The following is a 27,713-nucleotide window of genomic DNA, read 5'->3' as shown; positions in this document are numbered from 1 at the left end:
AATTTCAGATATTAGAAACATCCTAAATAAAGCAGAAGAAAACAACAGAACATTTATCAAATCTCTAGCAGAGGGAATGTTTTTTAAGATTAGCACATAATAAAAGACTTCATAAAGGAGAATAGCAAAGAGTTTACCACAAAAAACTCCTGCACATATAGGAGAGTAAACTGGTAAAATTTGCAGCTGAAGTTCATAATAATTGCTAAGAAAATTGCACCTCCTTTCTAGGTCCTTCTCTATTCTTAGATTTAGTTACCCCAGTGAAATTCCCATTTGTACATGTTTACTCCTTCCAGATTCGTAAGTGCCCCGATGCCAGTTTTCTTCTTTTTCTTAGAAAACTGTTAAAGACAAAGAGACCTCCCAATAGTCAGATGATGGGTGCAAAGTAGTCCAAGAAAACAACTGTAGACCATAGACAAAGCAGACATGAAAAATCTTCACTAACTGCTAATCAAAGTAAAATTTAAATTATAAAAATGTACTTAATAAGTTAATCAGAAGGAGGGAAAATCATAATTCTCAAGCCAAGGACGTTTTGAAGAGGTCTTTGAAAAGCAATCTGCAGTGTTACAAAAATCCACATTTATGAAAATGTTCAAGAATTCTGCCCAAACTCCCACTTTGAAGTATCAGTCTCAAAGACACAGCATCCACAAGAGTGTGGACAGTGCTGTGTGCTCATTGAGCATGAAAAATAAACCTAGTTATGCTTATGTTAATTAGGTAGATCTGCTTACAGGGAATGCACTCAACAGAGTGCAGAGCAAAACAAAAGCAGCCCTGCTTTTATACTAAATGGAAAGAGGCCATTTCTATACTAAATGCAGCATAGAGTACATATTCTACATGAAATAAAAAAAGTGGGAAAATTTTATCAAGCTGTCACTGAAGATTAAAAAAGTACAAAGAAGTACAATAATTTTGCTTACACTTCTTTTTTTTTTTTTAAATTCTATGAGGAAAGGACTACTGATACTTGCTCCTGTGTTTGTTTCTTCTCCTCACTGGAATTCTTACCTGGCACTGCAACAAGCACTGAGGTTAGAAAAGTCAGTAAGATCACACCATCGACCCAGATAGGAAGATGGGCTTGGTCACATTACCACGGCCGACCTTAATCAATTCATTGGTGTGTCCCTGACGCCATGCAATAGCAGTTTTCCACAGTTACTCCTCACAGTAACTGATGATAGGTAGTTTTTAATCTATACTTTACAGATGTAAAAGCTAAGTCACAAAGAAATGAGCATAATCAGTTCCACTTGGGGACTCCTTAAGGAAATGGGTACTCCTATCAGGGTCTTGGAGGAGAATTCCAGTTAATGAGGAAAAGGGCCAGAAGATGACTCTCCAGAGTCAGCACCTAATGTGTGCCGACTATGTGCATTCTGCTAGGGCTGTACTGACATTGCTCAAAGGGCTCCCTAAGGAAGGCTCAGTTATGATTGTAGAAGCATGTGTAGCAGGGCTGTGGCCTCAGGCCCAGTGTGTGGCAGAACTAGGTTCTAATACATGGGTGGATGTCACAAGGAACCATGCTCTCAGTCGCTTTGTCTGAAAAGGGAACAGGGCAGCGTTGGTCAGGTACTTCAAGCTTTATGACCAATTGAATTTTTCAGATTCGTTTAAAAAAAAAAGTATGGTTGTGATGGTCCCAGGTCAAGACTTCTCAAGTATGAGAATACCAGGGACTGCTGGCCAACTGGCAGAAAGGGGTGGTGCTGCATGCCCACTCACTGAGCTGTACTCCTGAAAAAAACTCACCGCCAGCTCTCCGTCTTCTTCCAGATGTGATGGACGTAGCATGGTCTCCCCATGACGCTTGGCTGGCCTCATGCAGCGTGGATAACACTGTTGTCATCTGGAACGCTGTCAAGTTCCCAGGTCTGGGCCTCTGACTAGGTGGCAGCAGAAATGGGTCATTCGTCAGCAGTATGGCCTGTCTGGTCTAGAGCGGGGTGGGCTCTCTGTCTCCTATGGCTGGTAGCAGCAAATATCTCATAGTGGACTCAGATTCCTGTGTCTTGTCACTAACTCATTCTTGTCACTTCTTTATTCTTTATCAATTACATTTGTTTAAAGTTTAACAAGAGTTTTACATTAAAGAAAAATAGTAACAGTGCTAAAATGGATGTGCCACAGATTTTGAGAGTGGTACATAGGTTGAGGACTTCTGCTCAGCTTTTGCTCAGCTTGCCTTAGTGCCCTATCTGCTCTGCCTTCACATGCCCCCAGGAGGCAGCATCCCCTACGTGTGTATCCCTAAGAGCATGCCTCCCCATTGCTGAACTCATGCCTCAGCTTGATGACTGTCTCCTCTGTGAAGTCCTTGAGCAGATGCAGGCTAATAAATCCAGTTTTGCGAAAGGTTAGTTTTTCTTCTTAATGTGTTTAGTCACAGCATATGGTATAATCTGGCATAGCACAGCAGTTTATAACTAGGAAGCTGCTGCTCATATTCCTGCTTGGAATCTGGGGCATGTTTTCGTCCAATGTACCATTAATGGATGTGAGTCCAAGTCATTTTGTTTTTATTGGCCACCAGTTTTTATGGGGACACTCGGCCTGGCCATGAAGAAGCAGGTTTAGAGGCTGGGGTAGCATTTGGATTACAAGAGATGTTGTCTTGCACATCTTTATCCTCAGTGGTGATTTACATAAAACTCACTCAGTGCATTGCCTTGTCCCCCAAACCATCAATTTTGCTTCTTAGTGGAGAGCTGCCAGGGAGGTTCACAGCAGAAGTGCTCATGTCAAAGCCCAGGTAGACATAGGCATCTGTCGAGAAAGAGAAACAATGGCAGGGCTACCAGCTATAGATAAACAAGAGGGTAGAATTCGGGTCTGTCCAAGCCTAAGCCTTGGTTTGCCTGTACCTTTCAGGGCCAAGTGCATCCTCAACTTACAAGTGTTAATCTTAGCTGTAGGGAAGTCAAGGTGCCTGCTTTCTAGCTTCAGTTTTTCTTCAGGTTGCTTTTCCCTTTTTGGAGCACTAACTAAGGGACTTTTCTGCTTTTGCCTAGGGCTGGGGCTGGTCAAAGAGGATTGCTGAGGTCCCTTCCTTTGGCTTAAATCATTCCATGACCCATAGGGATTGCAGCTCAAGCTTCTATATGGAGTCATCACTTTCCCATAGGTAAAACTTTTCCGATCTCTTATTTTTCACAGAAATTCTAGCTACTCTGAGAGGTCATTCTGGCTTGGTGAAAGGGTTAACGTGGGACCCTGTTGGTAAATATATTGCCTCTCAAGCTGATGACCGCAGCCTGAAGGTGTGGAGGACGCTGGACTGGCAGTTGGAGACCAGTATCACTAAACCTTTTGATGAGGTAAGAAGACAGCCTAAAGAACTCAAGCTGGCAGCCGTTAGCCTCTGTGTAGAGGAAGAGCTGGCTGGGGTACATACATAGTGGGTGAATGCAGAGTCCCAGGACCTCAGAAGGCTAGTCAAGGTTTTCTAGGGCCCAAAGAGTCAGATGGTAATATTTCATTTATCAAACACTATTAAATGTGCAACTTTGAAGTGAAAAAGATTTATAGATTTTAAAAAGGAAGAGAACCTTAGAGTCCCCCCAACCATTGTATCACACTGCTGATGGCCACAGGTGTGAATAAAACCTTCTGACCTTATGGAATTTATACTTTGCCACTCTGTGGGGTGAAAGGGGATGTGGAGATGGAGGAAGTTCTCGTGGTTTTGCTGATGCTGCTGTGGCTTTGCTAACTGATTTCTACTCTGACCAACTGACTTTTCTTGACTAGAGTTAGCAATATGGTTTTCCAGATGTCTGAAGGTTGAACTACATTGGCTTGTGTAATATTTTACTGTCCCTTTATTTGAATTCTCCTATCAGATGGGATTAGAGGTCAGGGTTCACTAGACATTTCTTAAGTACGGGGTGTGGGAAATAAGAGTGGATTAGATGGAGTCTCACTTGAAACTTAGAGACCAAGTAAAAGACAGTCACATCAGTTGTAAGTGTGATGGAACTTTCCAGCATGTACAAAAATGTACACAAGGGTGATCATGGCAGGGAAGACTTCTCAGAGGAAGGACATGAGTAAAATTTGCAGGAAAAATAGATATTTTGCCCACTAATCAGGGCTAGCTGTGGGAAGAAAGTGGAAATCATGTATTTGGTTTTCCCCAAACCAACAGCAGTTTCTGAACTGGGCACATCAAAATCAGTATTCACCTAACTTGTAGCCTCATACAAATTTATAGGCTCTCATTATTGTAACTGCCAGGCAGTGGGACTCCTGGGAGCTACTATAGGAACTGACGGTACTCTGCATCCTCTGGAGTGGACTTGTCCTGCCTGGGTTTGGATCCCAGTTAGAAGTTGAGGCGCTTGTGTCCTGGACTTACCTTGAACTTCAGGGGACTAGGTTTTGCCCCATATCATCTCACTTTACAGGAAGAACAATGTGAAGGGATTCCCTGTCTCAGTCCTCACTCCAGGTGAGGGGAATAGTGCCTTTATGTTGTGCATTTTATAGCTAATACAGACTTTACATACCTCTTCCCCATTGTTGGTAATGTCACCAGCCTTCAGGTAGAGAAGACACTCAAGAGAACAGATGGACAGTGTGAGTGGAGACTCCAACCAGGCTTCTAAAGGTCAACAGAATTCTTTCTTCCCTACTGCAGCAAATGCTCTGCAGACCTCATGTGGTAAGGCTAATAAGCATTAGGCAGAAGGAAGTGGTCAGTGGCCAGATAGATTTGGCCCACTCACAGTTGACAGTTAACAGAGCTGACCATCCTGCAGATCCCCTGAAGGCCTATACTACTTTGCTGTGTTCAGCCCCTGAAAGGAACAAAGGGGAAGAGCTTCAGATGCTACAGTTCCCAGTCTTATCTGACATTCATTTTTGTTGGATCATCTGGAGAGATGAATTATAGCAATCAGTGTAGCCTGAAACTTGGGTACATACTCCACTGTCACATTTGTAAATCAAAGATTGACTTTATTGTTGAGTTTTGGTCATGAAGTTAGCCTTGAGCACCTTTCAAGCGCAGCTGTCTCTTTCAGTGTGGAGGGACAACCCACGTGTTGCGACTCAGCTGGTCGCCTGATGGACACTACCTGGTGTCTGCTCATGCCATGAATAACTCTGGTCCCACTGCCCAGATAATTGAACGGGAGGGCTGGAAAACCAACATGGACTTCGTTGGGCACCGGAAAGCTGTGACCGTCGTGGTGAGTGTGCATAGCCTCAGGCTGGCTGGGTGTGGGCACAATTTCAAGTGGAGCTGTCAGGCCCTAAGCAGTGCCATGCTCTCCATGGCTGAGTCTTGTGGAACCAGGGCAGTGGGCTCCAAGAGTCAATGTATTCCCATTCTTACATCATTTTAAATACTTACGTGTTAGTATTTACGAACTAGAGCAAATGATGTGTTCTGTTGGCAAACTTTTAACATGATGCTGTATATCACCAGAAACACCATTGTAGTTCCCCTCTAGCTTTTTTACATGCTTGGGTCTCCTCAGGGTGCTCAAACATAGTCATCCTGATAAGTGGCCCACTCGCCAGGCTCCCGGGGACATAGGTGTGGTTCATGTGCCTGCTGAGCACTTGGGCTCCACCCTGGGCAGAAGCCAGTCTAGCTGTGAGGCCATGCTTTGGATCACTGGGATCACATGCCATCCAATCCTGATACAGGCATGACCGGCAGAAAATGTGAGCACTGTTAATCCTTTAGACTTCAAAGAATATTCAGCAATTCCTTCAGTGGTTCTGGATTCTTCCCTTGAAAAATGTGCTGAGTGCCTTAGGCAAGCTGTTAAGTAGTTGCAAACAATTTTTGAGGACCAGAATTTCCTAAACACTTGGCCACCAAACCAAAATAGTTAGATTGGCAGGCTTAGGTTGGTATAAGTGAAGAAACATCCAGAGACCTTGATCTCAGTTTTTTGCATTCATCTAAGTGGCCCATCATACCCATTGTTTAAATTGATAATAATTATCATACATTGTAACCTAATAAAATACTGCTTCTTTAATTGTTTACTATTGGAGTCCATGTAGGGTTTTGTTTGAAACCAATACCTTGTTGCTATAGCATTTAGAAGTCAGTGCTTCATAGTTAGCAGGTACTTTGACTTACACAACCTCTGTAAGAGCAACTCTGGGGGGATTGTGCTGCTAATGACTCAGTGTGAGTGGAGACTCAAGCCAGCCCAGGATTCGTGCTTTCAGGGTCCACATTCTTTAGTGACTATGCTCCCTTGGCCATTCCTGCCTGCCCTCTTTGGGGTTAGAGTCCCTCTAGGCTACCTGACACCAGACTTGAAGGAACCCTTCTCCTCACTTGTCCTGGCTTCCAAGTCTGAGCCAAGAGCTTCTATTCCTTTCAACCCAGGAAGGTGGCAGGGAGCCCTGCATGTGTTTCCAGCCTTTCCAAAAGCAATGTGCAAACCTTTCTGTGCTATAGCCATCGTTCCTGGCCCAGTGAAATTATCAGGACTGACCAGTCTCTGTTACATTGTGTTTTTTTGTTTTTTTTTTAAGATTTATTTTTATTTATTTATACAAGCACTGGGTACAGTCAGAAGTGTGGGAGGGTGAGAGAATTCACCAGAGCCAGAGCGGGGAGCAGAGCAGGCAGAAGGACTGAAGTACACTGCTGAGGGGAGCAGCGGGCGGCAGGGGAGGTCTGCGCACCATGTGGGACCCTCCTTCCGTGGCCGGGGAGCAGCCGGGGATTGAACCGGTGCCGCAAAGGCTGCGGGCAGCTTTGCAACCCAGCGCTCAACCGCTGCGCCACCGGGGAGGCCCCTCTGTTACATTGTTTTGACTGAGGATGGAAGGGATTGATGGGGCTGACTTTTTTCTGACAATTCCCTTGTCTTCCCTCAAGGCATTATCCTTGAAGCCCATTTCCTAGAGTTGGTCTCCTTGGCCAGGAAGAAGTCAGAGGCCCAGTTTCATTAGCTTCCATTCCATCCACCTGGCTGCAGGCCCAGCAATGGAGAGTTGGTAGAGCCAGCTTCGAATCCACATCTCACCACTTACTTATGTAGTGCCTCAGCACACATTTCTAGCCTCTCTGAGCCTCTATTTCATCCTCAGCAAAGCGCCTCCTGGTATGCCAAGTCCTTGGGACAGAGATGTCTATGTGGGGCTTCAACTGATACGCTGTGATTGTGGTATATTTCACTTGGCATGGACTAGGTGCTTGATAACTGAAAATAAAATGTCACTTAATGTTTATTATTTAACTTTAGAAATTCAACCCAAAAATCTTCAAAAAGAAGCAGAAGAATGGGAGCTCTACAAAGCCCAGCTGCCCTTACTGCTGCTGTGCTGTTGGCAGCAAGGACCGCTCTCTCTCTGTCTGGGTGAGCTCCCTATCAGGATCTTTGCTGCTCCTTTGGGGGAGGGAGTAGGGCTGGCAAAGGAGGCAGAACCTGGAAGAGGAGAGATCCCACTTTCAGTGATAGTCAGTATGTGCTTTCACCCTGGGGCCAAGCCCTCTGGTCATCTCAAAAGAAAACACTAAAGACTAGGCTCAGTCAGGAGATGCCTCAGTCAGGAGATGCCAAGTACAGCTTGGACCTGCTGTACTTACTGCTCAAGATGACCATGAGCCAGGGCAGCACTTTTGTCCAAACTCAGGGACTGCCCTCAGTGGTTGGGACCATAACTAGCATATAGTGTTTTATTTCCTTTTTAAAAAACTTTTGTATTGGCATTCAGTCAGCTCTCTCTATCTGCAAGTTCTAAACCTATGGGTTCCACATATGGTCAGAATCTGGTTATCTCCTTAGGACTAGAGTAGCCACTCTTCCTCCTTCCCCACACAAGCAGTCCCAGCCTCCTAGAAGCTACTACAGGACCTAATGGGAGCCCTGTAATTGTGTAACACCCAGCTCACTACTCTGTGACATAGGACCTGTCCCTCAGGATGGCTAGACATTAGTCCATAAACAGTACATCTTGCTATAATTGTGAATACATGGAGATGATACACAGCCCAGTCTTAGAGCAACTAGATAACACATTTAAGCAGTCACCAAAACCAATTTCTACAGGAAGCTAAATGATATGCTCATTATGTACTAAGTGATAGAGCAGACAAACCATATGCTTTATTTTAAAAAAATAAAATATTTCCCCAAGGTAGACCAGAAGAAAATAATCAAAGTGTTGATAATGGTTAACTTTGGGTCTGAATTAAGGGAACTCAAAACTGTTTTTGTGCATTTGTGACCTATTTGCATGCACTTTATAAAATGAGTCTGTGTGAGGTATATAGCTTATACTGAGCCTTCAATCGCTGTAGCAGAACCACTTGGGCCAAGAGATGTGTTAGGTTTTCTCTGAAGCTGTTTTTCTGTCCTGGGAACTGCCTTTGCTCTGTGCCCAGGGCTTGGTGTCCTACCCCCTGCTTGGTAGACTTTGTCTGAGTTTCACCTTAGACCATTCCTCACCTCAAGTCATAGCCTTTCCAGAACCCCATTCTCCATGCCTCATTGTTCATGTAACACCATTCCCCTACCAGACCACTTCAGGTAGGGAACACTGTGTTATGCATATTTTTTGCTGGCTTTGGCTTCCATAGTTTGGAATCTTGGTGGCTGGCAAAAACTTCAGCCATGGCTTCTAGGAGTATTAGTGTTAGCTGGGTAGAGGAAGAGTGGTTTTCAGCCATTTCATAACCTTTGCTGCTTCTTTCCTTCCAGCTCACATGTCTGAAACGGCCTTTGGTTGTCATCCATGAACTGTTTGACAAATCCATTATGGATATTTCCTGGTAAGATGGATTCTTGTTATGTAACACAGGCTAAGAAAGGAGACGCTATACTATACAATGAACCGTAAGATCTCCTGGATATGAGTGGGAGCAGGCAACTAGTGCCTCCTGTCAGTGCTGGTTTGTACATGATTTAGGAAAGGCAGCTTGGACCTGCTCTACTTACTGCTCCACTGGAATTTGCCACTCGAAAACCCCTTCTCCAACAAACATCTCTGGGAAAAGGAGAACGCCGTGATCTTAATTCCACTTCACTCCCTGTCATCATGTGAATCAGCTTAGCATGGGTCAGGAGACATATTTTTTGCTTCTTGGTGACTTCATTTAGATACTCACTCCCTCATGGTTTTTTTAAATGGTTTCAAAAATAATAAATAAGGGCCTCCCCGGTGGCGCAGCTGTTGAGCGCTGGGTTGCGAAGCTGCCCTCAGCCTCTGCAGCGCCGGTTCAATCCCCGGCTGCTCCCCAGCCACCAGACGGGGGTCCCACATGGCGCACAGACCTCTCCTGCTGCCCGCTGCTCCCCTCAGCAGTGTACTTCAGTCTGCCTGCTCTGCTCCCTGCTCTGGCTCTGGTGAATTCTCTCACCCTCCCGTGCTTCTGACTGTTCCCAGTGCTTGTATGTATGTATGTATGTATGTATGTATGCATAAATAAATAAATAAATAAATATTAAAAATAAAAAAATAATAATAAATAAAAGTGAAATTCTCAAAGACATGATAAGAGATATTTTGGGTTTTGTTGGTTTTTTGTTTTTTGTTTTTTTTTTGGTTTTTGTTTAAGATTTATTTATATAAGCACTGGGTACAGTCAGAAGCGCGGGAGGGTGAGAGAATTCACCAGAGCCAGAGCAGGGAACAGAACAGGCAGACTGACGAAATACACTGCTGAGGGGAGCAGCGGGCACGGCAATAGAGGTCTGTCACGCCATGTGGGATCCTCGCTGGAGGCTGGGAATTGAACTGGCGCTGCAGAGGCTGCGGGCAGCTTCGCAGCCCAGCACTCAACCGCTGTGCCACCAGGGGAGGCCCTGGTTTTTGTTTTTTTAAGATTTATTTATTTATGCGTATAAGAACTGGTGTGTAGACCAGAGGTGCAGGGGCGGGAGTGAGAGGATTCACCAGAGAGAGCGGGGAGCAGAACAGGCAGATCTACTGAAATACAGTGCGGAGGCGAGCAGCGGATGAGACAGGAGAGGTCTGCTGCGCCATGTAGGTTTCTCCCTGGCCTGTGGGGGATCGAACTCCTGCTGCAGTGGCTGGCAATAGCTTGATAGCACTGTTTCTTTAACCCCTGCGCCATCAGGGAAGATGGTTAAAGATACTTTGTGCATGTGCTTAGAACTACAGAGTGCCAGGGCCCTCTAATATTGTGACCTTTAATCCCCATTGCTACTAGGCCACAGAAATGAACCAGGGGGTTTATCATCTACATAAAGTACTACCCTGCTATCCTCCCAAGCCTGCCACTGTGGTAAGCACAGCAGAAGCTTATTCCCAGACTATTGATGGCCATCTCTTTCAGGACTCTGAATGGACTGGGCATCCTGGTGTGCTCCATGGATGGTTCTGTGGCATTCCTAGATTTCTCCCAGGATGAGCTTGGAGATCCCCTGAGTGAGGAGGAGAAGGTAGGAAAATAGCTTACTACTAGCACATGACCCATGGCTACGCATGCTCTTGGGCCAGAGAAATGGCCACAGTTAGTCTGAGAGGTCCCTTTGAACCCTCTTCTTGTGATGTACAAAGACACACACACACAGAGCTTCTTAGAGTATTAATGGGTGCTTTCCTTTTATAGATTGTAATCCCTCTTTTCTTTTTAAAATATATTGATTTAAGAATGAGTATGTCAGATATCAGTTCTGGAGTTAAAAATACTTTGGGCATCTTTTGTTGAACTGATAATTAGCCATATACTGGGAGTGAGCAAGAGTGAGTACAGCAGTCCCTGCTAACATTACTTTTCCAATTGTCTTTCACTGACATAGTTGGCAGAGAACAGCAATTTTTTTTTTAAAGATTTATTTATTTATGCATACAAGAACTTGGGTGTAGGCCAGAGGTTTGGGGTGAGAGGGGAGGGGTAAAAGGATTCACCAGAGAGAGTGGGAAGCAGAACAGGCAGATCTACTGAAATACACCACTGAGGGGAGCAGCCAGTGAGACAGCTGGGGCCTGCTGTGCCATGTGGGCCAGCTTCCTGACGGGATCAAACTTGTGCTGTAGTTGCTGACAGTAGCTTGATAGTGCTGTGTCTTTAATCCCTGCGCCACCAGGGAGGCCCCAGAACAGAAATTCTCATGGTTATTTGGTTACTTCTTAGCAGTTAATTATATGCCAGATTCTGTTTTGCACACATTAGTTCATTTAAATTACACAAAACTCTTGAAGGCTGAACGTACCTATTTCATCAATAAAGACACCCTTGGAAAATGGCATCACCCTTTGCAAAAACTATGTGATCCTCAGATACAAGAATAAAAGCATGTGTGCCCCTCTTCAAGGGCTTTGGGAAAGGCTCTTCTTTACCTTCCACACACTAGAAACCTGCTATTTCTACTAATGGACCTTTGCCAATGCTTAGTGGAATGTATTTGTCTGAAAGGAGCCCTGTAAAAGCTCAAAGCAGGTAGGCAGCATTCCCTGTAGTGATGCAAGTGCTGGTACAAGTTCCTGAGTAAGCCCCCCACTGTTATGTAAGCCTCTCAGAAATAAGGGTCTGATTCATTGACAGGACCTTGAATACACACTGGCATCTGGCAGTCATTTTTCAATGAAGGCTTGAGTGGTGGCTTCAGATGGTCTTCTGCCATATTACTGTCACCAGCTAACCTGGGATCCCTGTGCACCTCCCTTCCCCTTGGGGAGTCACATTGGTAGTCTATATATAACCTTTTCCAGCTTATTTCCCGGATGTCACCAGCAACCCCATGTTTGAGGAACACTGGGACCAAACTCTAAATTCTATCTCAGGATTTCAGAGGAGGGATTCAGGAGAGGTGGGGCAGGAGCCACAATGATAAGGGAAGGAGGGAGGTTCTTGGCTATGTGCAGCTATACCAGGCTGTATAGCAATGGATTCCAAGCTATGTCCTCCCCGGTGTAGCATCCACTGCTGTGAGACAGATATTTTACTGACCTCCACATTGATCACTGGCACATCCTTGTGTAAGTCAGCTCCTCATCATATGAGCCACTCCAGTGTGCTGGGAACACCATCCCTGCCCACATGAATCCTGTCTGTCATGTTATGACACAAGACTAATGATAGTTGGGAAGATGGAGAGAGGTCCCCTGCTCAGTAGGATCAGGACCTGTTGTGGGCAGAGAAACACTTCTCAGGTGTGTTGTGCCATCTCTGCTCTTAGAGACACTATTAGCATCTCCATGGTAACCTCCAATAGCAGGACCTAATGTCTGCAAACATAAACAGACTGGTTTTTACTTTCTGATTGTCAAAAAGTGTTTGGTATACTTGGAGTGATTTAGGAGCCTGGTAATAATAATTTGAGTGTTCAATTTCAGTTCAGCCAGTGTTTATTATCATTTGTTTTGCATCAGACCATCTATTTTCTTATCAGTTACTTACTCACTTTCATCTCCAGCTATGATACATAGGAGGCTATATGTAGGGAGAGTACAAGATTTCTCCAGAGTCATCTCATCAACATCAGGCAGAAGAGGGTAGGAGGTGATGGAGAGCTGGCACCCAGAACTCTGAGCCCTAGCATAGGACTCTTACCCCTATTAGAACCAGGATAGCCCACACTAGAGCTCACCAGTTTGTGTCCATGGATCCACCTCATCATTGCTCATGGCGTACTTTTCTCTGTTTCCCCTAGAGCCGCATTCACCAGTCCACCTATGGCAAGAGCTTGGCCATCATGACCGAATCCCAACTCTCTACAGCCGTCATTGAGAACCCCGAGATGCTCAAGTACCAGCGGAGGCAGCAACAGCAGCAGCTGGACCAGAAGACTGCCACAGCCAGAGAGACAGGCTCCGCTGCGTCAATGGCTGGTGTCGTCAATGGGGAGAGTCTTGAGGACATCAGGAAGGTGAGGGTTCTGCCCAATGGCCCTGGGCACATGGACACAGGTCCAAGGACAGGACAAGAACATGCAGGCACAAATGGTGGGGAGATGGGTGTGTGTTTTTCCTGGAGTGGACCCAGAGGGGTAACTCAGTTTGGGGCTATTGAACCCTCTTGTCATCAGCTATACTCCTTTATTGAAGGCCTCCTTGTCCAGAGAACTCCAGAGGAGGTCATCTTTTATAGGAACTTCCAAACCTCCATTCTAGTCTTCATATGAAATTATATTTACTGAGGACAGTGGGTTTTAGACTCCGCCCTTAAGAGATATCTGTGGGCACCATCTTCTTTCTCTGGATATCTATGTTTAACCTCATGGGGGTAGGAGGAGGAGCAGAGATGGGACAGGAACGAGGCAGGAACTGTTGGATCATCTGGTTGGCTTACATCATCTCTAGGACCTTGTACAGGGTGAACCACTCTCTGAGATGATTAAGAGCACAGTGTGGGAACTCTTGGTGGAAGCCCACAGTGGAAGAAAGGCCTCTGATGAAGAAAAGTTGAAAATCAAGGCTTAGAAACAAGAATGTGGCTCACCTATACAGGTCTCATTCTTTTAGTTCCCTCGTTGAGCCCCGTGACTGCTGGCTAGAGATGGCCAGCTTGGCATTTGGTTGCTGTCTTGATTACCTGACCAGCCCTGCAGTACTGATAATAGAGAGGAAAGTGCTAGATTGATCAACTGGGAACTTTCTGACCTTGTTTCTTTACTGTGCAGATAGTTGAGCATACACCCTGATAAGAACACTTATACTTCGATTAGGTAACTGATGGCATCGTTTAATTGTACCAGAAAGGCTGTGGAAAGGGAAGTTAGAATATATTTTCATAGAAGTCTTGTTTTTTGATATTTGAAGTTATTTAGGAAAAATCTGTTCCATTCACTTAATGTCATTCTACTTTACCAGAATCTTTTAAAGAAGCAAGTTGAGACTCGGACAGCAGATGGTCGGAGAAGAATCACACCTCTCTGCATAGCACAGCTGGACACCGGGTACTCATCTACTCACTGAGCTTTCTGTGTCCTTTTCTAGGGAGGTCTTCCTCTTTTTCACCAGTCAGCCCTTTAATAATCAGGGTCTTCACAGGCTCTTGGGCCAGTCTGACCCATAGAATCTGGAAATCAGGGAATTGAGCTCAGCTTCCCATCTACCTTAATACCCCATGCTCCCCACAGAACCCTTATGCACACTTGACATTTGTTTTGAAGACATGCTAGGAGGCATCAGACCAGCGGGTAAGGGCATTTTCACAGGTTATTCACTCTGCCTTTTATACTCTGCTGATCGGCTCAAGGCACTTCACACAATAGACAGTTGCTCATCCATTAAGTTGTTTCAAGTCTTCCTTAAATTCTGAAGGGACCTCCAGTCTTATTGTATGTTGATTTGACCTCATGGTGTTAGGTGTGCCGGCATTAGGCCCCATAGGGCAAGACCTGATTGGGTGGAATCAGAGCTAGTCTGTGGTTTCTCACAGATATTAGCTTCCTTTGAGCAAACCTATTTCCCATTGTGAACCGACAAGCAGTAATGTTACCAGCCTACCAAGTGAGTCCAAGTATGTGACTGTCCTTGAATACTATAGGGCTTGTGGGAGTGAGGGTCGTGGAGGTTGTGATGATGATGGCTCATATATGCCAGGAATCCTTCCAGGTCTCACCTGGTGAGGAGGCAAAGATGTGGTAGGTATCTTCTTGCCTGCCACAGGGTATATCAGAACTTGATTCTTTGGGTCTTAAAAACTTTTTTGCTCTCTTGATTTCCATGTTAAACCCAAGTAGCAATGGAATAGATAATTTAGTTTTGCTTATCCAAAAAAAGAACACAAATCCTTAAAGTGGTAAGTAAGTCACAGATGAAGACTAAATCAAAAGAATGAAAGACTTATTTGCTGACTCTGAGCAAATAAACTTGAAAGCAGATGATTTTTGAAGAAAATAAAATTACCAAACTGAAGAAAATCTGTGCAGATGAGTTACAGAATAGAGGACGCTTTCAAAGACCTAACCATGCCAAAAACCATCAACCTAAGAAAATTTCATAAGGGAATATTTAACAAACTTGTAAGGAATAGGTCATTCTAATATTACTGAAGATATTCTAGTACATAAAAAAAGAAGAAAGACTTGTTTTTTTTTTTAATAAACTACATCAAAATGTGAAAGAGGTAGAACATAAATTCCTGATTCTTGTTTATTTTTAATATCAGTACCATGTCAAAAGGCCAATACATTGTAATCAAGTAAGGCTTATTTCAGGAAAACGGGGGGTTCAAGTAAGGCTTATTTCAGGAAAACCTTATTACTTCTACATGTCAGTAGATCAAAAGAAGAAATTATGTGATCATCTCTATAGATGTATGAGGCATTTTTATTGAATTTAATGTTCTGATTTTTTTTTTTAAAAGATTTATCCATTCATACAAACAAGAGCTGGGGCACAGGCCAGAGATGCAGGGGTGAGAAGACTCACCAGAGACAGAATGGGGAACAGAACAGGCAGACTGACTGAAATACACTGCTGAGGGGAGCAGCGGGTGAGACAGGAGAGGTCTGCTGCTCCATGTGGTTTCTCCTTGGCCGGCCGGGGATCAAACTTGTGCTCCAGAGGCTGTGGATTTCTTCATAGTGCGGTGATTAACCGCTTGTACCACCAGGGAGGCCCTAATGTTCTGATTTAAAACTCAGTTGCATGGGAATAGATGGATGCTTCCTTAACTTGATAGCCTATCTTATTTCAAGTTAAATTTAAAAATTAAACAAATGTCTACTTTTGTGTCTATAATTTAACATTGTTCTAGTTGTCGTAGCTCATGTCATAAATTAACAGTGAAAATAAACTGGAAAGGAGATGGTAAAATATATCATTATTTAAAGATGGTATGATCTATAAGAGAATCAACTGGAAAAACATGAAAAGGTGACTGGATACGACCAATGTAGCACTAACTACCTTTAAGAGATATAAAGGAGAAGAAATCACGTTCACAAATAAAATGCTTAGAATATAATAAAAAATGTAGATTTTTATGAAGAAAAATATTTAAGCCCTATTAAGATACAAAAAACAAGTAACTAGAAATGCCTGCCGTCCATTTTAATAAGTAGGGTGGTTCAACCTCAAATTTATAGATTAAGTTAATATGAATCAAATAGAGCTTTTGAAAATCAGACTGATTCTGAGGTTATTTTTTCCCCTTTTATTAATTTTTTTTTATATTTTTTACATTGCTGTTCATTTTTGTACAGTATTTGATTTCTCCCTTCAGATGTAGTCCTTGTAAATATCCTACCACCTGTGAACCATTACCATGATCCCTTGTGCTCTTCCCACCCATTTTGATCCCTTTTGCCCCCCCTCCCCTGCTTTAAGCTTCAGATCTATAGTTACCTACAAGTTTTATCTTTTAAAAATTTTTTTTGACCCTTTGTTTGGTTTCCCTATATTCCTCCTAAAGCAAAACCACGATATTTTTTCTCCTCCTGACTTATTTCACTGAGCATTAACTCTTCCAGTTCCATCCATGTTGCTGCCTGCAAATGGCATGAGTTCATCTTTTTTTGATTGCTAAGTAATATTCCATTGTGCGTATATATCACATCTTCTGATCCAGTCATCTCTTTTGGGGCATTTAGGTTGCTTCTGTATCTTTACTATTGTAAATAGTGCTGCAATAAACAAAGGAGTGCAGACTTCCTTTTGAATGAATGTTTTTCTGTTCTTGCAGTAGATACCTAGAAATGGAATTGCTGGGTCAGAGGACAGAACCATTTGTGTTCTTTTCAGAAACCTCCATACTCTTTTCCACAGGGGTTGGACCAGTTTACATTCTACCAACACTGTAAGAGGGTTCCTTTTTGTTCACATCCTCACCAGCATTATTTGTTGTCAGTTTTTTAATGTGGACCTTTCTTACTGGTGTGAGGTGGTGTCATTGTGGTTTTGATTTGTTTGCATTTCCTTGATTATAAGTGATGTTGAACATATTTTCATATGCCTGTTGGCCATCTGTATTTCCTCTTTGGAGAAGAGTATTTTTAGCTCTTCTGCCCATTTTTTTTGACTTGGATGTTTACTTTGTTTTTGTCAAGTTGTGAAAGCTCTTTGTAGATATTTGATATCCGCCCCTTATCAGCTGTGTGGAGTGCAAATATTTTCTCCCAATCTGTAAGGTGTCTGTTCATCTTGGTTATTGTCTCTTTTGCAGTATAGAAGCTTTTTAGCTTGATGTAGACCCAGCTATTCATCTTTTCCTTCATTTTCTTTGTTTCGGGGGATGAGTCTTTAAAGATGAGTCTTTAAAGATGTTTGTCATGGATTGTTTTGCCTATGTTTTCTTCTATATATTGTATGTTTTCAGGTCTTACATTCAGATCTTTTGTCCATTTTGAGTTGGTCTTTGTGTATGGTGTGAGGTAGTAATCAAATTTCATTTTTTTGCATGTAGCGGTAAGTTTTCCCAGCACCCTTTATTGAAGAGACATTCCTTGTTCCAGTGCACGTTCTTTGCTCTTTTGTCATGGATTAGTTGACTATATATGTGTGGCTTTATTTCCAGGTGTTTTGATGAGATTCCATTGGTCTGTGTGTCTGTTTTCTAATACCATGTTGTTTTAATTATAATGTCCAGCCCTTTACTTTTAATCTATGTTTATTTTTGGCATTTAGGTGTGTTTCCTGGAGACAGCAGAAGGTTGGATTCTGTTTTCTATCCAGCCTGCTACTCTGTCTTTTCATTGATGAATTTAGTCCATTTCTGTTTAGGGTGATTTGGCACATGGGGGTCTGTAATTGCCATTTTGTTTATTATTTTGTGTTTCTTTTCATTACTTTTTTCGGTTCTTCCAGTTCATTCCTCTGTTGGTTTAGATTTTAAGGCTTCTGGTAATATTTCTTGGAGTGAGGATTTAGTAGTAGCAAGTTTCTAAAGATTTTGTTTGTCTGAAAAGGTCCTTATTTTTCCCTCATAATGGAAGGAGAGTTTTGTAGGATAAAGTTTTCTTGGCTGGCAATTTCTGTCTTAGAGTTATTGAATATGTTGCTCCATTCTCTTCTTACCAGTAGTGTTTCTTCAGAGAAGTCTGATGGCAGCTTAATCAGTTTTCCTTTATAAATTATCTGTTTTTCCCCTTCTTCAACTTCATTATCTTTCCTTTGTCTTAGACTTTTGGAAGATTCACTATTGTTTCTTGTAGTTCTCCTTCATTATGGTAATTTGGTCTTCTGACTTCCTGTATATTTATTTTCATTTCCTTCATGTTTGGGAAGTTCCCTTCAATCATATCCTTGAATAGGTTCTCAGTTCCTTTGTCTCACTCTTCATCTTCTGGGATTCCTATGACTCATACATCCTTTACTCATGGTGTTGATATTTGTCAAAGTGTTTCTTTGTTCTTTTTCCTTTGTCCCTCTCTTTCCTGTTCTTTTTTGCTTCTTTTTATATCTCTATCTTTGAGAGTACTAATTCGTTTTTTCATTTCATCAATTCTGTTTTTGTTGCTTTTCCCAGATTTCTTTAGCTCCTCCATTGATCTTTTAACATCCTCCACTTCCTTTTTTTTCTTATTTACAGATTCATCTACAAAATACAGTTTGCTGACTGTATTTCTCATATCATTCTTTTCCTTTTTTTCTTCAAGTTTTTAATCGTGGCAATTCTGCATTCTCTTTCTGTCAGGCAGAAACATTCTTCCATGTCAGTGTTGTTGAGATCTGGGGGCTGATTTTCTTTTTGTGGTTAGTTGTTCCCCAAAGGGCTTGCTTGGCTGTTTTTATTTTTCTTTCTCCCTGTTGTTTGCTTCGGGATTTGTTCTGTGTACAGGACCACTGTGCCACTGGTGCCGGCAGGCATGTCTTCGGGGTACTCCTATTTCTATGTCAGGTACTGATGGCCAGGCCAGGTCCAATGCAGTTACACCAGGTTTTGCAAGGACTGTCATGCTGTGGATGGGCCTAATGGGCATTAGCCCTGGAAGTCACCAAGTCTGTGTGCTGCTTGTGTCTCTTCCCCCAAATGTGCATCTTCACTTACAGGGCCGGGTGGAGTCTGCGCAGGCGCACAGGGATCCAGTGACCTCTGACACTGTGTGTGGGCCAGAGGGTGCTCACCTTTGACTCCTGAGCCCACCCTCTGCCTTCTTGGCTTCACTCACAGTGCCACGCAGGGTGTACACAGGACACAGATGTTGTACATGGCCTCTAATGCTGTGTATGGGCCAAAAGGCACTCTCCCAGATGGTTGCTGCTCACCTTTGGCTGCAAATAAATGGACAGTAAAGCTACCTGAGCTGGAACCCCAGGTTCACATGGAAGGCAGGCAAAACCAAGCAACCCCCTACAGGCCAACATCTTTGGATTTATACCTGATTCTGAGGTTATTTGCAAAAATAAATAGAAATAGATGAACTGTTTCTAAAAAAATACTAATCAATGAAGACAAAGTTCACCAGAAATTAAAACTTGTAAGCGATATTAAAGCAGAGAGGTACTGACATGTGAATAGACAAAGCAATAAAATGCAATAGAAAATCCAGAAATAGACTCAAATATTTATGGAATTTTTAAAGTATTTAAAGCATTTCCCATCAGTGGTGAACCATTAAGTTAATCAATAAATGGGAGTCAGAACTACTTGGTACCTTTAGAAACAAAATTATGTCCCTAAACTGCTCAGAGATTTTTTTTCATATATGTTTTTAATTTCTTTTGTTGTTGAAATTTTTAAAAGATTCTATGAAAGACTATTTTTATTAATCTCACAGGTAAAAATGTCTTCTACAGAGACACAAAATTTAGATCACACAAAGTTAGCACTTTTGGCAAGGAAAATTACACAATAAATTTTCTTTAATTTATTTATTTATACAAGCACTGGGTACAGTCAGAAGCATGGGAGGATGAGAGAATTCACCAGAGCCAGAGCAGGGAGCAGAACAGGCAGACTGATAAAGTACACTGCTGAGGGGAGCAGCGGGCGTGGCAGGAGAGATCTGCGCGCCATGTGGGACCCTCGCCGTTTGGCCGGGGATCAAAACAGAGCTTTAGAGGCTGCGGGCAGTTTCGCAGCCCAGTGCTCAACTGCTGCGCCACCGAGGAGGCCCTACACCATAATTTTTTAAAAAAAAAATCCTGGAGAAGATACTTCCTGCTCATAAGAAGTTTTTGAAATACTTGAAATTTGAAATAGTGAAATTAAATCAGCTTTCATTATTGATTTTAAGACTGATTTTAATATATGAAGGAGATAAACTAAGGAGATGAGCTAACAGTTCACAAAGGATATCAGATGTTTCTGTATGAAAACGTTTCAACCTCTGGGCCTCCCTGGTGGCACAGCGGTTGAGCGCTGGGTTGCGAAGCTGCCCGCAGCCTCTGCAGCACCAGTTCAATCCCCGCTGCTCCCCGGCCACCGGAGGGTCCCACATGGCGCGCAGACCTCTCCTGCCGCCTGCTGCTCCCCGCTCTGGCTCTGGTGAATTCTCTCACCCTCCTGCGCTTCTGACTGTACCCAGTGCTTGCATAAATAAATAAATAAATAAATAAATAAATAAATAAATATTTTTAAAAAGAAAAACATTTCAACCTCACATCAAAATAAATTCAAATTAAACTAGTAAGATATCATTTTTCAGCAGATTGTCAGATGTAGAGAAATTTGATGGCTATTGAAAATATGGGGACATTCTCATATACAGCATGGAATTTAAACCTCTAAGGAGGTCATTCTAGAACTTTTTATCAGAAATCATCAATGACCAATCCACTTGCTGCTGCAGTTTCCTTTCTATCCCATGTGATATGTAAAACAACTGGTGTAATGACAAATATTATAATCTTTGAAGAGCTGTTGTATGTGCTGCACAAATTAGTCCCTACAGTGACACACCGAAAGGTCCTGTCACTTTCTGCTTCACACTTGGAACCTAAAGCAGAGTGGTTGAAGTGCCCAAGGTCCTAGAACTTGGCATGGCAGAAGAGTGAGACCTAGCTGGTTAGGCTTAGCCTTTTTTTTGCCTTAACACTGCCGTATCTTGGGCCTTTTGTAGCATTATCTGTCACAGAAAAAAGTAGGAAATACCATTCTTCAGTAAAGTCTGATAAAGTAAATGATATATCCATCCATTCAACCTTTGGTGAAAGGGAGGCCCACTCTGCATGCTGCCTTTTGTTAGTTCTAAGACACAATTTGCACATTTTAGTTACAAGACACAAGTTAGAGTGTGTCTTATCATTGGTATCTGTTGATTATAATTGGTAGTTTTTACTTTTTAGTGGCACCATAAGTGTCAATTCATCTTAGATACGTAAATATAATGTGTGAAGTGATTTTAATTTTTTTGTTGCAAGTTTTCTACCATAAAAATACATTGCCTTTGAACATAGAAAAATATTACTTAGAATGTATAAAATACTTGATGTGGTATCTGATTTCCAAAGCTGACTTTTGTTCTTGCTGACAACAGGGACTTTTCCACGGCGTTCTTTAACAGCATCCCACTTTCTGGCTCCCTGGCGGGCGCCATGCTCTCCTCTCATAGCAGTCCACAGCTACTGCCTCTGGACTCCAGCACCCCCAACTCCTTTGGCACTTCGAAACCTTCCACAGAGCCTGTGACAGCAGCCTGTGGCAGCGCCAGGCCTGTGGGCGATTCTGTCAACAAAGACAGGTGAGTGAGCATCAAGACTTGCTCCTGCCCTTGGAAATAGTTCAGGTTTGGACACAGTTCCAGGGATACTTCCTGGCCACTTCAATAAAAATAGATGTTTGATTTTAGATGAGGGCCTGCTCAGAAATGAGGTCATTCAGGTGAGTCTTTGATGCACAGGGCTGTGAGGACTTCACGTTCTAGGGGATGATGCAACCGCAAGATACGGAACACGTTACCTGCCACAAGTCAGCCTCACCTTCCAGCAGGTCTACACTGGAAGTGACTTAATCCTCTGCTGCACTCTGTTGGGAGCATGGCCACACCATTCCAGGCAGGGTGCTCTGATGGAGGGGCACAGACTCCCCTCACGCTCTCAGAATTACATTTGGTCAGGGAGCCTGTGTCTTTAGTGACCATAACTTGGAAACCAAATTAAAAGCCAGAAACCTACGACCTAAGTTCGATTCCTGGCCAGGTTGCTAACCCATGTATGGTACAGCATTCTCTCCCGTTGTTCCCCTAGTAGTGTATTTCAGTAAATCCACCTTTTCTGCTCCCTACTGTGTCTGATGAATCACCACTAGTATTTCTGGCCTACACACCCCAGTTCTTTTATGCCAAAAAAAAAAAAAAAAGAAAGGAACAGGTAAGCATTAATAAAAACCAAGTAAACATTTGCCCAACATCAGCGCTGGGTTACACCCAGGCATCTACTAAGGGTTGATGCATGAGTCCTCGTCCCCAGGGAAATGTTGTCTAGTGGGGGAAGAGTAAACCACAGAGGTGCAGGGCAGAAACAGCCATCCAAGGGGAATGTAGTGGCCAGATCTCAGGAAGACCTCTTAGAGGGCACCCAAACAGGACCCATCAAGCCAAGGTAAAGGGTATGGGAAGGCAACAGGGTAAGAGCAGAGCCCTGAACCTCTGAGAAGTGGTAGGGAAGGGAGATAAGTGTACTGCTGTGCCCAGATCTAAGAAATGTTTCAATAGTTGGCCCTACAGTTTGTAAAAGTAGGAGAGCATGTTCTCCAGGATGTCTCCCAGGCATCTCGTGTGGGATCCAGACAGGTGGCTGTAGGGGGACTATTAACCTGATGTACTCTAGAAGCCCAGTGACTTTGGGGCTGGCATTTGGGATGTTCCTGGGCATGGAAGGAACTAGGCAAGCTTATGCTTCAGTCCCCCTCTGAGGTGTAAAATGCAAGGCCTGTGGGGTAAGCACTTAGGGAGAGTATGAAGAATGTGTAGTTGTGTCTGAGATGGGAGCAGCTTCCTATGCCAGAGGACACTTTGTTGATGATGAAGGCCATAAATAGACAGTAGCTTTAGGACCCAGGGTAGGGGCTTTTATTGTCAGATCCATTGTTGAAATGGGAAAAACTAGTGTTTGAAGTGGTTTGAGATTAAGATAATACATTTGAGTTGTGGAGATTGGGCTACATAGTTAGAAAAAGAGGTTGCAAGAACCACTTTCAAGGTCTTACAATACACCAGAAAGCTCTCAGAACAATGCAGTGAGGTAAATGTGAATGGGTTTGCCCACAACCTTCTCAGCCAAACTTCGAGTTTTACCACATGAAAATATTAAAGATATAAGCAGGAGTAATATATTACAATGTGCAATTGTTTTTTTATAGAAGTTTCATTTTTGTGCCCCTTTCACTTGGTTCCAAGTAACACAAACCAGGGCTCCCAACCTTGATAGATTGGATCTGACTTGCTCTCCCATCTTCACCCCACCCCAGTGTGAATGCTACCTCGATTCCTGCTGCATCGTCTCCCTCTGTGTTAACAACCCCATCCAAGATTGAACCAATGAAAGCATTTGACTCCCGATTCACTGAACGGTCCAAAGCCACATCAGGTGCTCCTGCCTTGACCAGTGTGACTCCAACAGCCATGGAAAGGTAGGTGGTGGCTGCTGAGACCGGGGCCTGGGTCACTGAGACTGGGGGAGTATGCAGACTCTGGCCGGCAGGGCAATGTTATTTTCCCACCAGGCAACCTGTCTTCCTCCCACGTGGAAGTAGACTGCAGTCGTTCCTGCTCTGTAGAGAAATGAGTACTTACTTCAAGTGGGTGGATGGCTGAAAGGAGTTGAAGGGGAAGACATAGCAGGCCCAAGGTTGGTACAGAGGCTAAGCTGAGAATAAAGTTTGATCAGAATCCATATTTTGCCCAGAAGAGAAACAGGAGATTGGTGAGAGAGAGAGAAAGTTCTAATTCTGTTGCACTGTGGAAGCAATGGCCTTCTGCTCAGAAACTGACCAGGAAGTAAGAAACTGATGCAAGTCAAAGGAGAGGTCTTTCTGAAGTCAGATGGACTTCTGAATACTTGCGGGCTCTGTATTACCTACTTTCTGAGCCTCCCTGAGCAAACAGCAGCCAAGTTTCATGAGATGTCACTTTTCATTTCTGGGAGTTGCAGCAGGTGACCGGAACAAATGTGTCAGCCTCTTCCATTGGCACTGAGCTGCTCTGACTCCTGGGAGGACCCCTCCCTCTGAGCCTGCATGGCATGGAACTTACTGCACAGAGCTTAGTGCAGAGCCCAGCAAGTTGAGGCTGAAAGAGTTAAGATACTCTGGGTCACCTTCTTCCAGAGGCCTGGTATTAAAGTGCCCTGCTTGTGGGGTTGCATTCCACCATAAAGTAACTCAGACTGTGCAGCCCTGGGCACCCTAACCTATACCACCTCAGCCTAATGCAGAGCTATTATGTAGACTGGAGCAGTTGGCTTCAGATCCAGCATGTGCCCAATGAACATTTATGAAGAAATCTGTCCTTGCAGTGCATGGTGTCTTGGAGCTAAGACTTCAGTATGCCACCCCAGGGCTTCACTCATGGTCTAAAATATGCTTGTCTGAGCAGGATTTTTTCTGCATGGAGAACAGCCCTGAGATACAGTGCAGGCAGACTCCCCCTTCAAATCAGCTGGCACATCTGTGACCTTTCTTTGGTACCTTGTATTCTACTCTAGTATGATCATGCTGGTTTTAGTATAAAGATAATGCATATGATCTTTGTATCTAGCAGTTTGTCTATCCAGCATTATGGAGGAGCCAAAAACTTTCCTGCAGCTAACACTTTGACATGCTGAAAGAAATGTAATGCAAAAATCTAAAATATGTGACTAGTTCACACAACAGTAGAGCAGTGGGCAGGACCACAGTAGGTACTGGGCTGATAATTGGTGACCTGGTAACCAATTTTCATGACCACACAGATTCAAGACAGTGACATGGGCCTAATTTATGCAGGGGACTAACTAAGACACTAGCATAAAGGCAAGCTGCTCGGGAAAGTGCACCTCCAGAGAGAGGGAGAAGTGGAAAAAATCTGACTGGCAACACAAGAGCATGGCCCAAATTGGCCAGTCTCAGCCTGCCCGCTTATGAATTTGGGATTAGTTAGTGCTACCTTTGTCTTCTAGGAATCACCAAGCTGAGAAATGAACACAAAGGAGAGTCTGGTTCTAATTAACACCCAAAGGCACTTGACAAATCAAATGTAAATTCACCCTTCAGAGACATTTCCTGACCCAAGGTGTGCAGTGTTTCCATCTGCCAGTACTACCTACTCAATAACAAAGTAACAAAAACATGAAGAAAGAAAGTGCATTGTGCACAAATTTCAGGAGATTCCATGAACAGGAGGTTTACACATCTGTAAAACACTGAGCATAGAATTCTCAGGTGGAAACTATAAAAATAAATATGGTCTAAATGACATGAAAAAGGAAATGTGAGGAAAGATTAATATACTATTCCATATATAAATTAATTCAAAAAGTTTCCCAGACCCAAATGTAAGAGCTGTAACTTCAAAACTCAAGAGTAAATCTTTGTGACCTTGGATTAAGCAACCCTTTCTTAGATATGATAAATTGAACTTCATCAAACTTAAAAACATTTGTGCTTCACAGTTGCTGTCAGGAGGGTAAAAGATAAGCTACAGAATGGGGAAAATATTTGCAAATCACACGTATACATCAAAGATCCAAATTAAATAAGGAACACAGCTCAGCAATAAAAACATTATTGATCCAATTTTAAATAGACAAATGACTTGAGTAGAAATTTTTCCGAAGTAGACACACAAGTGACCAATAAGCACTTTATAAAAAGACACTCACCATCAAAGTCATCATGGAAATACAAATCAAAATCAGTTATGCCACTTGAAACCTACTAGCCTGGCTATCTTAAAAAAATCAGGTATTAGTAAGTATTAGTGAAGGGGGTCAGTTGAACCTTCATGGATTGTTGGTGGGAGTATAAAATGGTTCCATTACTTTAGAAGACAGTTTGGCAGTTCCTCAGAGGTTTAAACCAAATTACCAGTTGACCCAGCAATTGCACCCTTAGGTGTATATCTAAGAGAACTGAAAACAGATAATCACACAAAAACTTGCTCACCAAGGTTCTTACTAAAACTCATAGCCCAAAAGTAGAAATGTCCAATTGATTAATGGTTTAACAAGTGAATATACAATATAATACTGTTTGACAATAAAAGGGGATGAAGTACCTATGTGTGCTACAACAGGAACAAACACTGAAAACATGCTAAATGAAAGAAGCAAATCACAAAAGACCACATATTGTGTGTTTTCTAAATAAGCAAATCCATAGAGAGAGAAAGTAGATTAGTCATTGCCAGAAGATAGGTGATTAGAGGAAAGGGAATGATTGCTGGTGGGCACAGAGTTTCTTTTGGGTTTGTGAAAATAGACTGGCATTAATGTTGATGGTTGCATGACATAATGACTATAATAAAAACTACTAAATTCTATAATTTTAAATTGAAGTTTACGATATGTGAATGATAGCTCAATAAAACTCAGAATAATGAACGATCAAAAAAAGACTAAATATATTTGAAAATGACCAAAAATTTTAGAAAAGAAATAAAAATCAGTGCAGTTAAAAAATCAGTCATTTCCAGTAAGCATATGACCCAATTGAAGTAAGCATTTGATCTGAGGAGCTAGTTTAAGCAAGTGCTATGGAAGTAAGGAGTAGAGGAAAAAAAGAGGCAAATTGCAAGAATCCCTCAAAGAGGGCATGTTGTGGTGCAGTTGTCGAGAGGGATTGATCATTGTTTTATAGGCTTAATGCAAAGTTGAAACCTCTGCCACCCCATGTTTGCCTCATTATTTCATGGCACTTGTCATACCATTTTCTATCTCTTAGGGAATGTACACCCTGATTTGAGAAGCACAGAGGATAACCCTTGGATCAGGGCTGCTAAAAGGCAAAGTCTTGACTATGTGACTATGATTGGTCCCTCAACAGTTATGCCCTCAAGGTGGTAGTTTTTGATTTCTCACTTGAAAATAGCAGTCAGCAAGCATTCACTGAGGACCGAGTTTACTGCTTCCAAGGTCGCAGAGGTATCTGGAGAGATTCCAAAAGCTTGGTGTTAAATTCTAAGATTAAATTATGGTTGGGTCCTTATATGAGGAAAACAAGAAAACAAAGGCTCTGTAAAATAAAGGCTCTGTAAAAATGTCAGCTTTCTTGATATGGCTATTTTATTCTCAAAAGCTAGGCAGACCTGCTTATATGGTCCATCAATGGAAGATTTCCTTTGAGACACAGTATCATACGGTGGTTAGGAACAGTACTCAGAGCCATACTCCTTGTAGATGAATCCCAGTTCCCCACTTCATTGTGGGGGGAGGGGTAAGGGGTGATCTTCAGCAAGACATAGTCTTTCTGAGCCTGTCGCCTCCCAGGCAGAATGACTCTCCCCAGAATACCTGCCTCATAGTGGGTGTGACTCAAAGATTGAAGACGTGAGCACCTGTAAAACAGTCTTGATCCAAGTCTCACAGTGAGCAGCGGTGTCTGTTATCTCCTGCTATTGCTCCCTCATAGTTCATAGGGCCTGGATAAAAAGGTCCCTACAACCTGACTGGTACTTCTTAGCCAAGAGTCTTCAGGGAGTCTGTGCCAAATACTAGCTGCCCAAATGTAGGCTGGCAGTTCTGGATGAACTTGTGAGTCCAGCACTCTGCCCTGTTTTAAGGCCATGTATCAGTCAGAGACACAGAGGGGTTTAAGTTAACTTGAGCAGACAGAAGCTAGGATGGAGTAGACTTGGAGCTCTAAGCACCTCTGTTCTTCCTGAGAAGTTATCTAAATCCAGGGAGCAACTGCTGTGATTCTACAACCTGGTGCTCCCAGGAGTATC

At 42.9% G+C, this 27,713-nt stretch overlaps 1 protein-coding gene across 1 annotated transcript in view; it reads left to right on the top strand.

The window, feature by feature from the left end:
- The window catches only part of HIRA (histone cell cycle regulator), a gene marked incomplete at both ends in the record, with an annotated part of 90,516 nt that overhangs the window by 36,277 nt on the left and 26,526 nt on the right, over positions 1–27,713 (top strand). Inside the window, 10 exons of the mRNA XM_084245220.1 lie at positions 1,795–1,890; positions 3,175–3,335; positions 5,043–5,210; positions 7,239–7,352; positions 8,697–8,767; positions 10,295–10,400; positions 12,615–12,830; positions 13,774–13,859; positions 21,330–21,533; positions 23,261–23,422. Coding sequence (XP_084101346.1) covers positions 1,795–1,890; positions 3,175–3,335; positions 5,043–5,210; positions 7,239–7,352; positions 8,697–8,767; positions 10,295–10,400; positions 12,615–12,830; positions 13,774–13,859; positions 21,330–21,533; positions 23,261–23,422 — 1,384 coding nt within the window. The remainder of the gene's footprint in view (positions 1–1,794; positions 1,891–3,174; positions 3,336–5,042; positions 5,211–7,238; positions 7,353–8,696; positions 8,768–10,294; positions 10,401–12,614; positions 12,831–13,773; positions 13,860–21,329; positions 21,534–23,260; positions 23,423–27,713) is intronic.

This window comes from Talpa europaea (assembly GCF_964194135.1).
Source record: "Talpa europaea genome assembly, chromosome: 10".
NCBI classification, from domain to species: domain Eukaryota; kingdom Metazoa; phylum Chordata; class Mammalia; order Eulipotyphla; family Talpidae; genus Talpa; species Talpa europaea.
The sequence above is the reverse complement of the archived record's forward strand: the minus strand, read 5'-3'. Positions and strand labels throughout refer to the sequence as shown.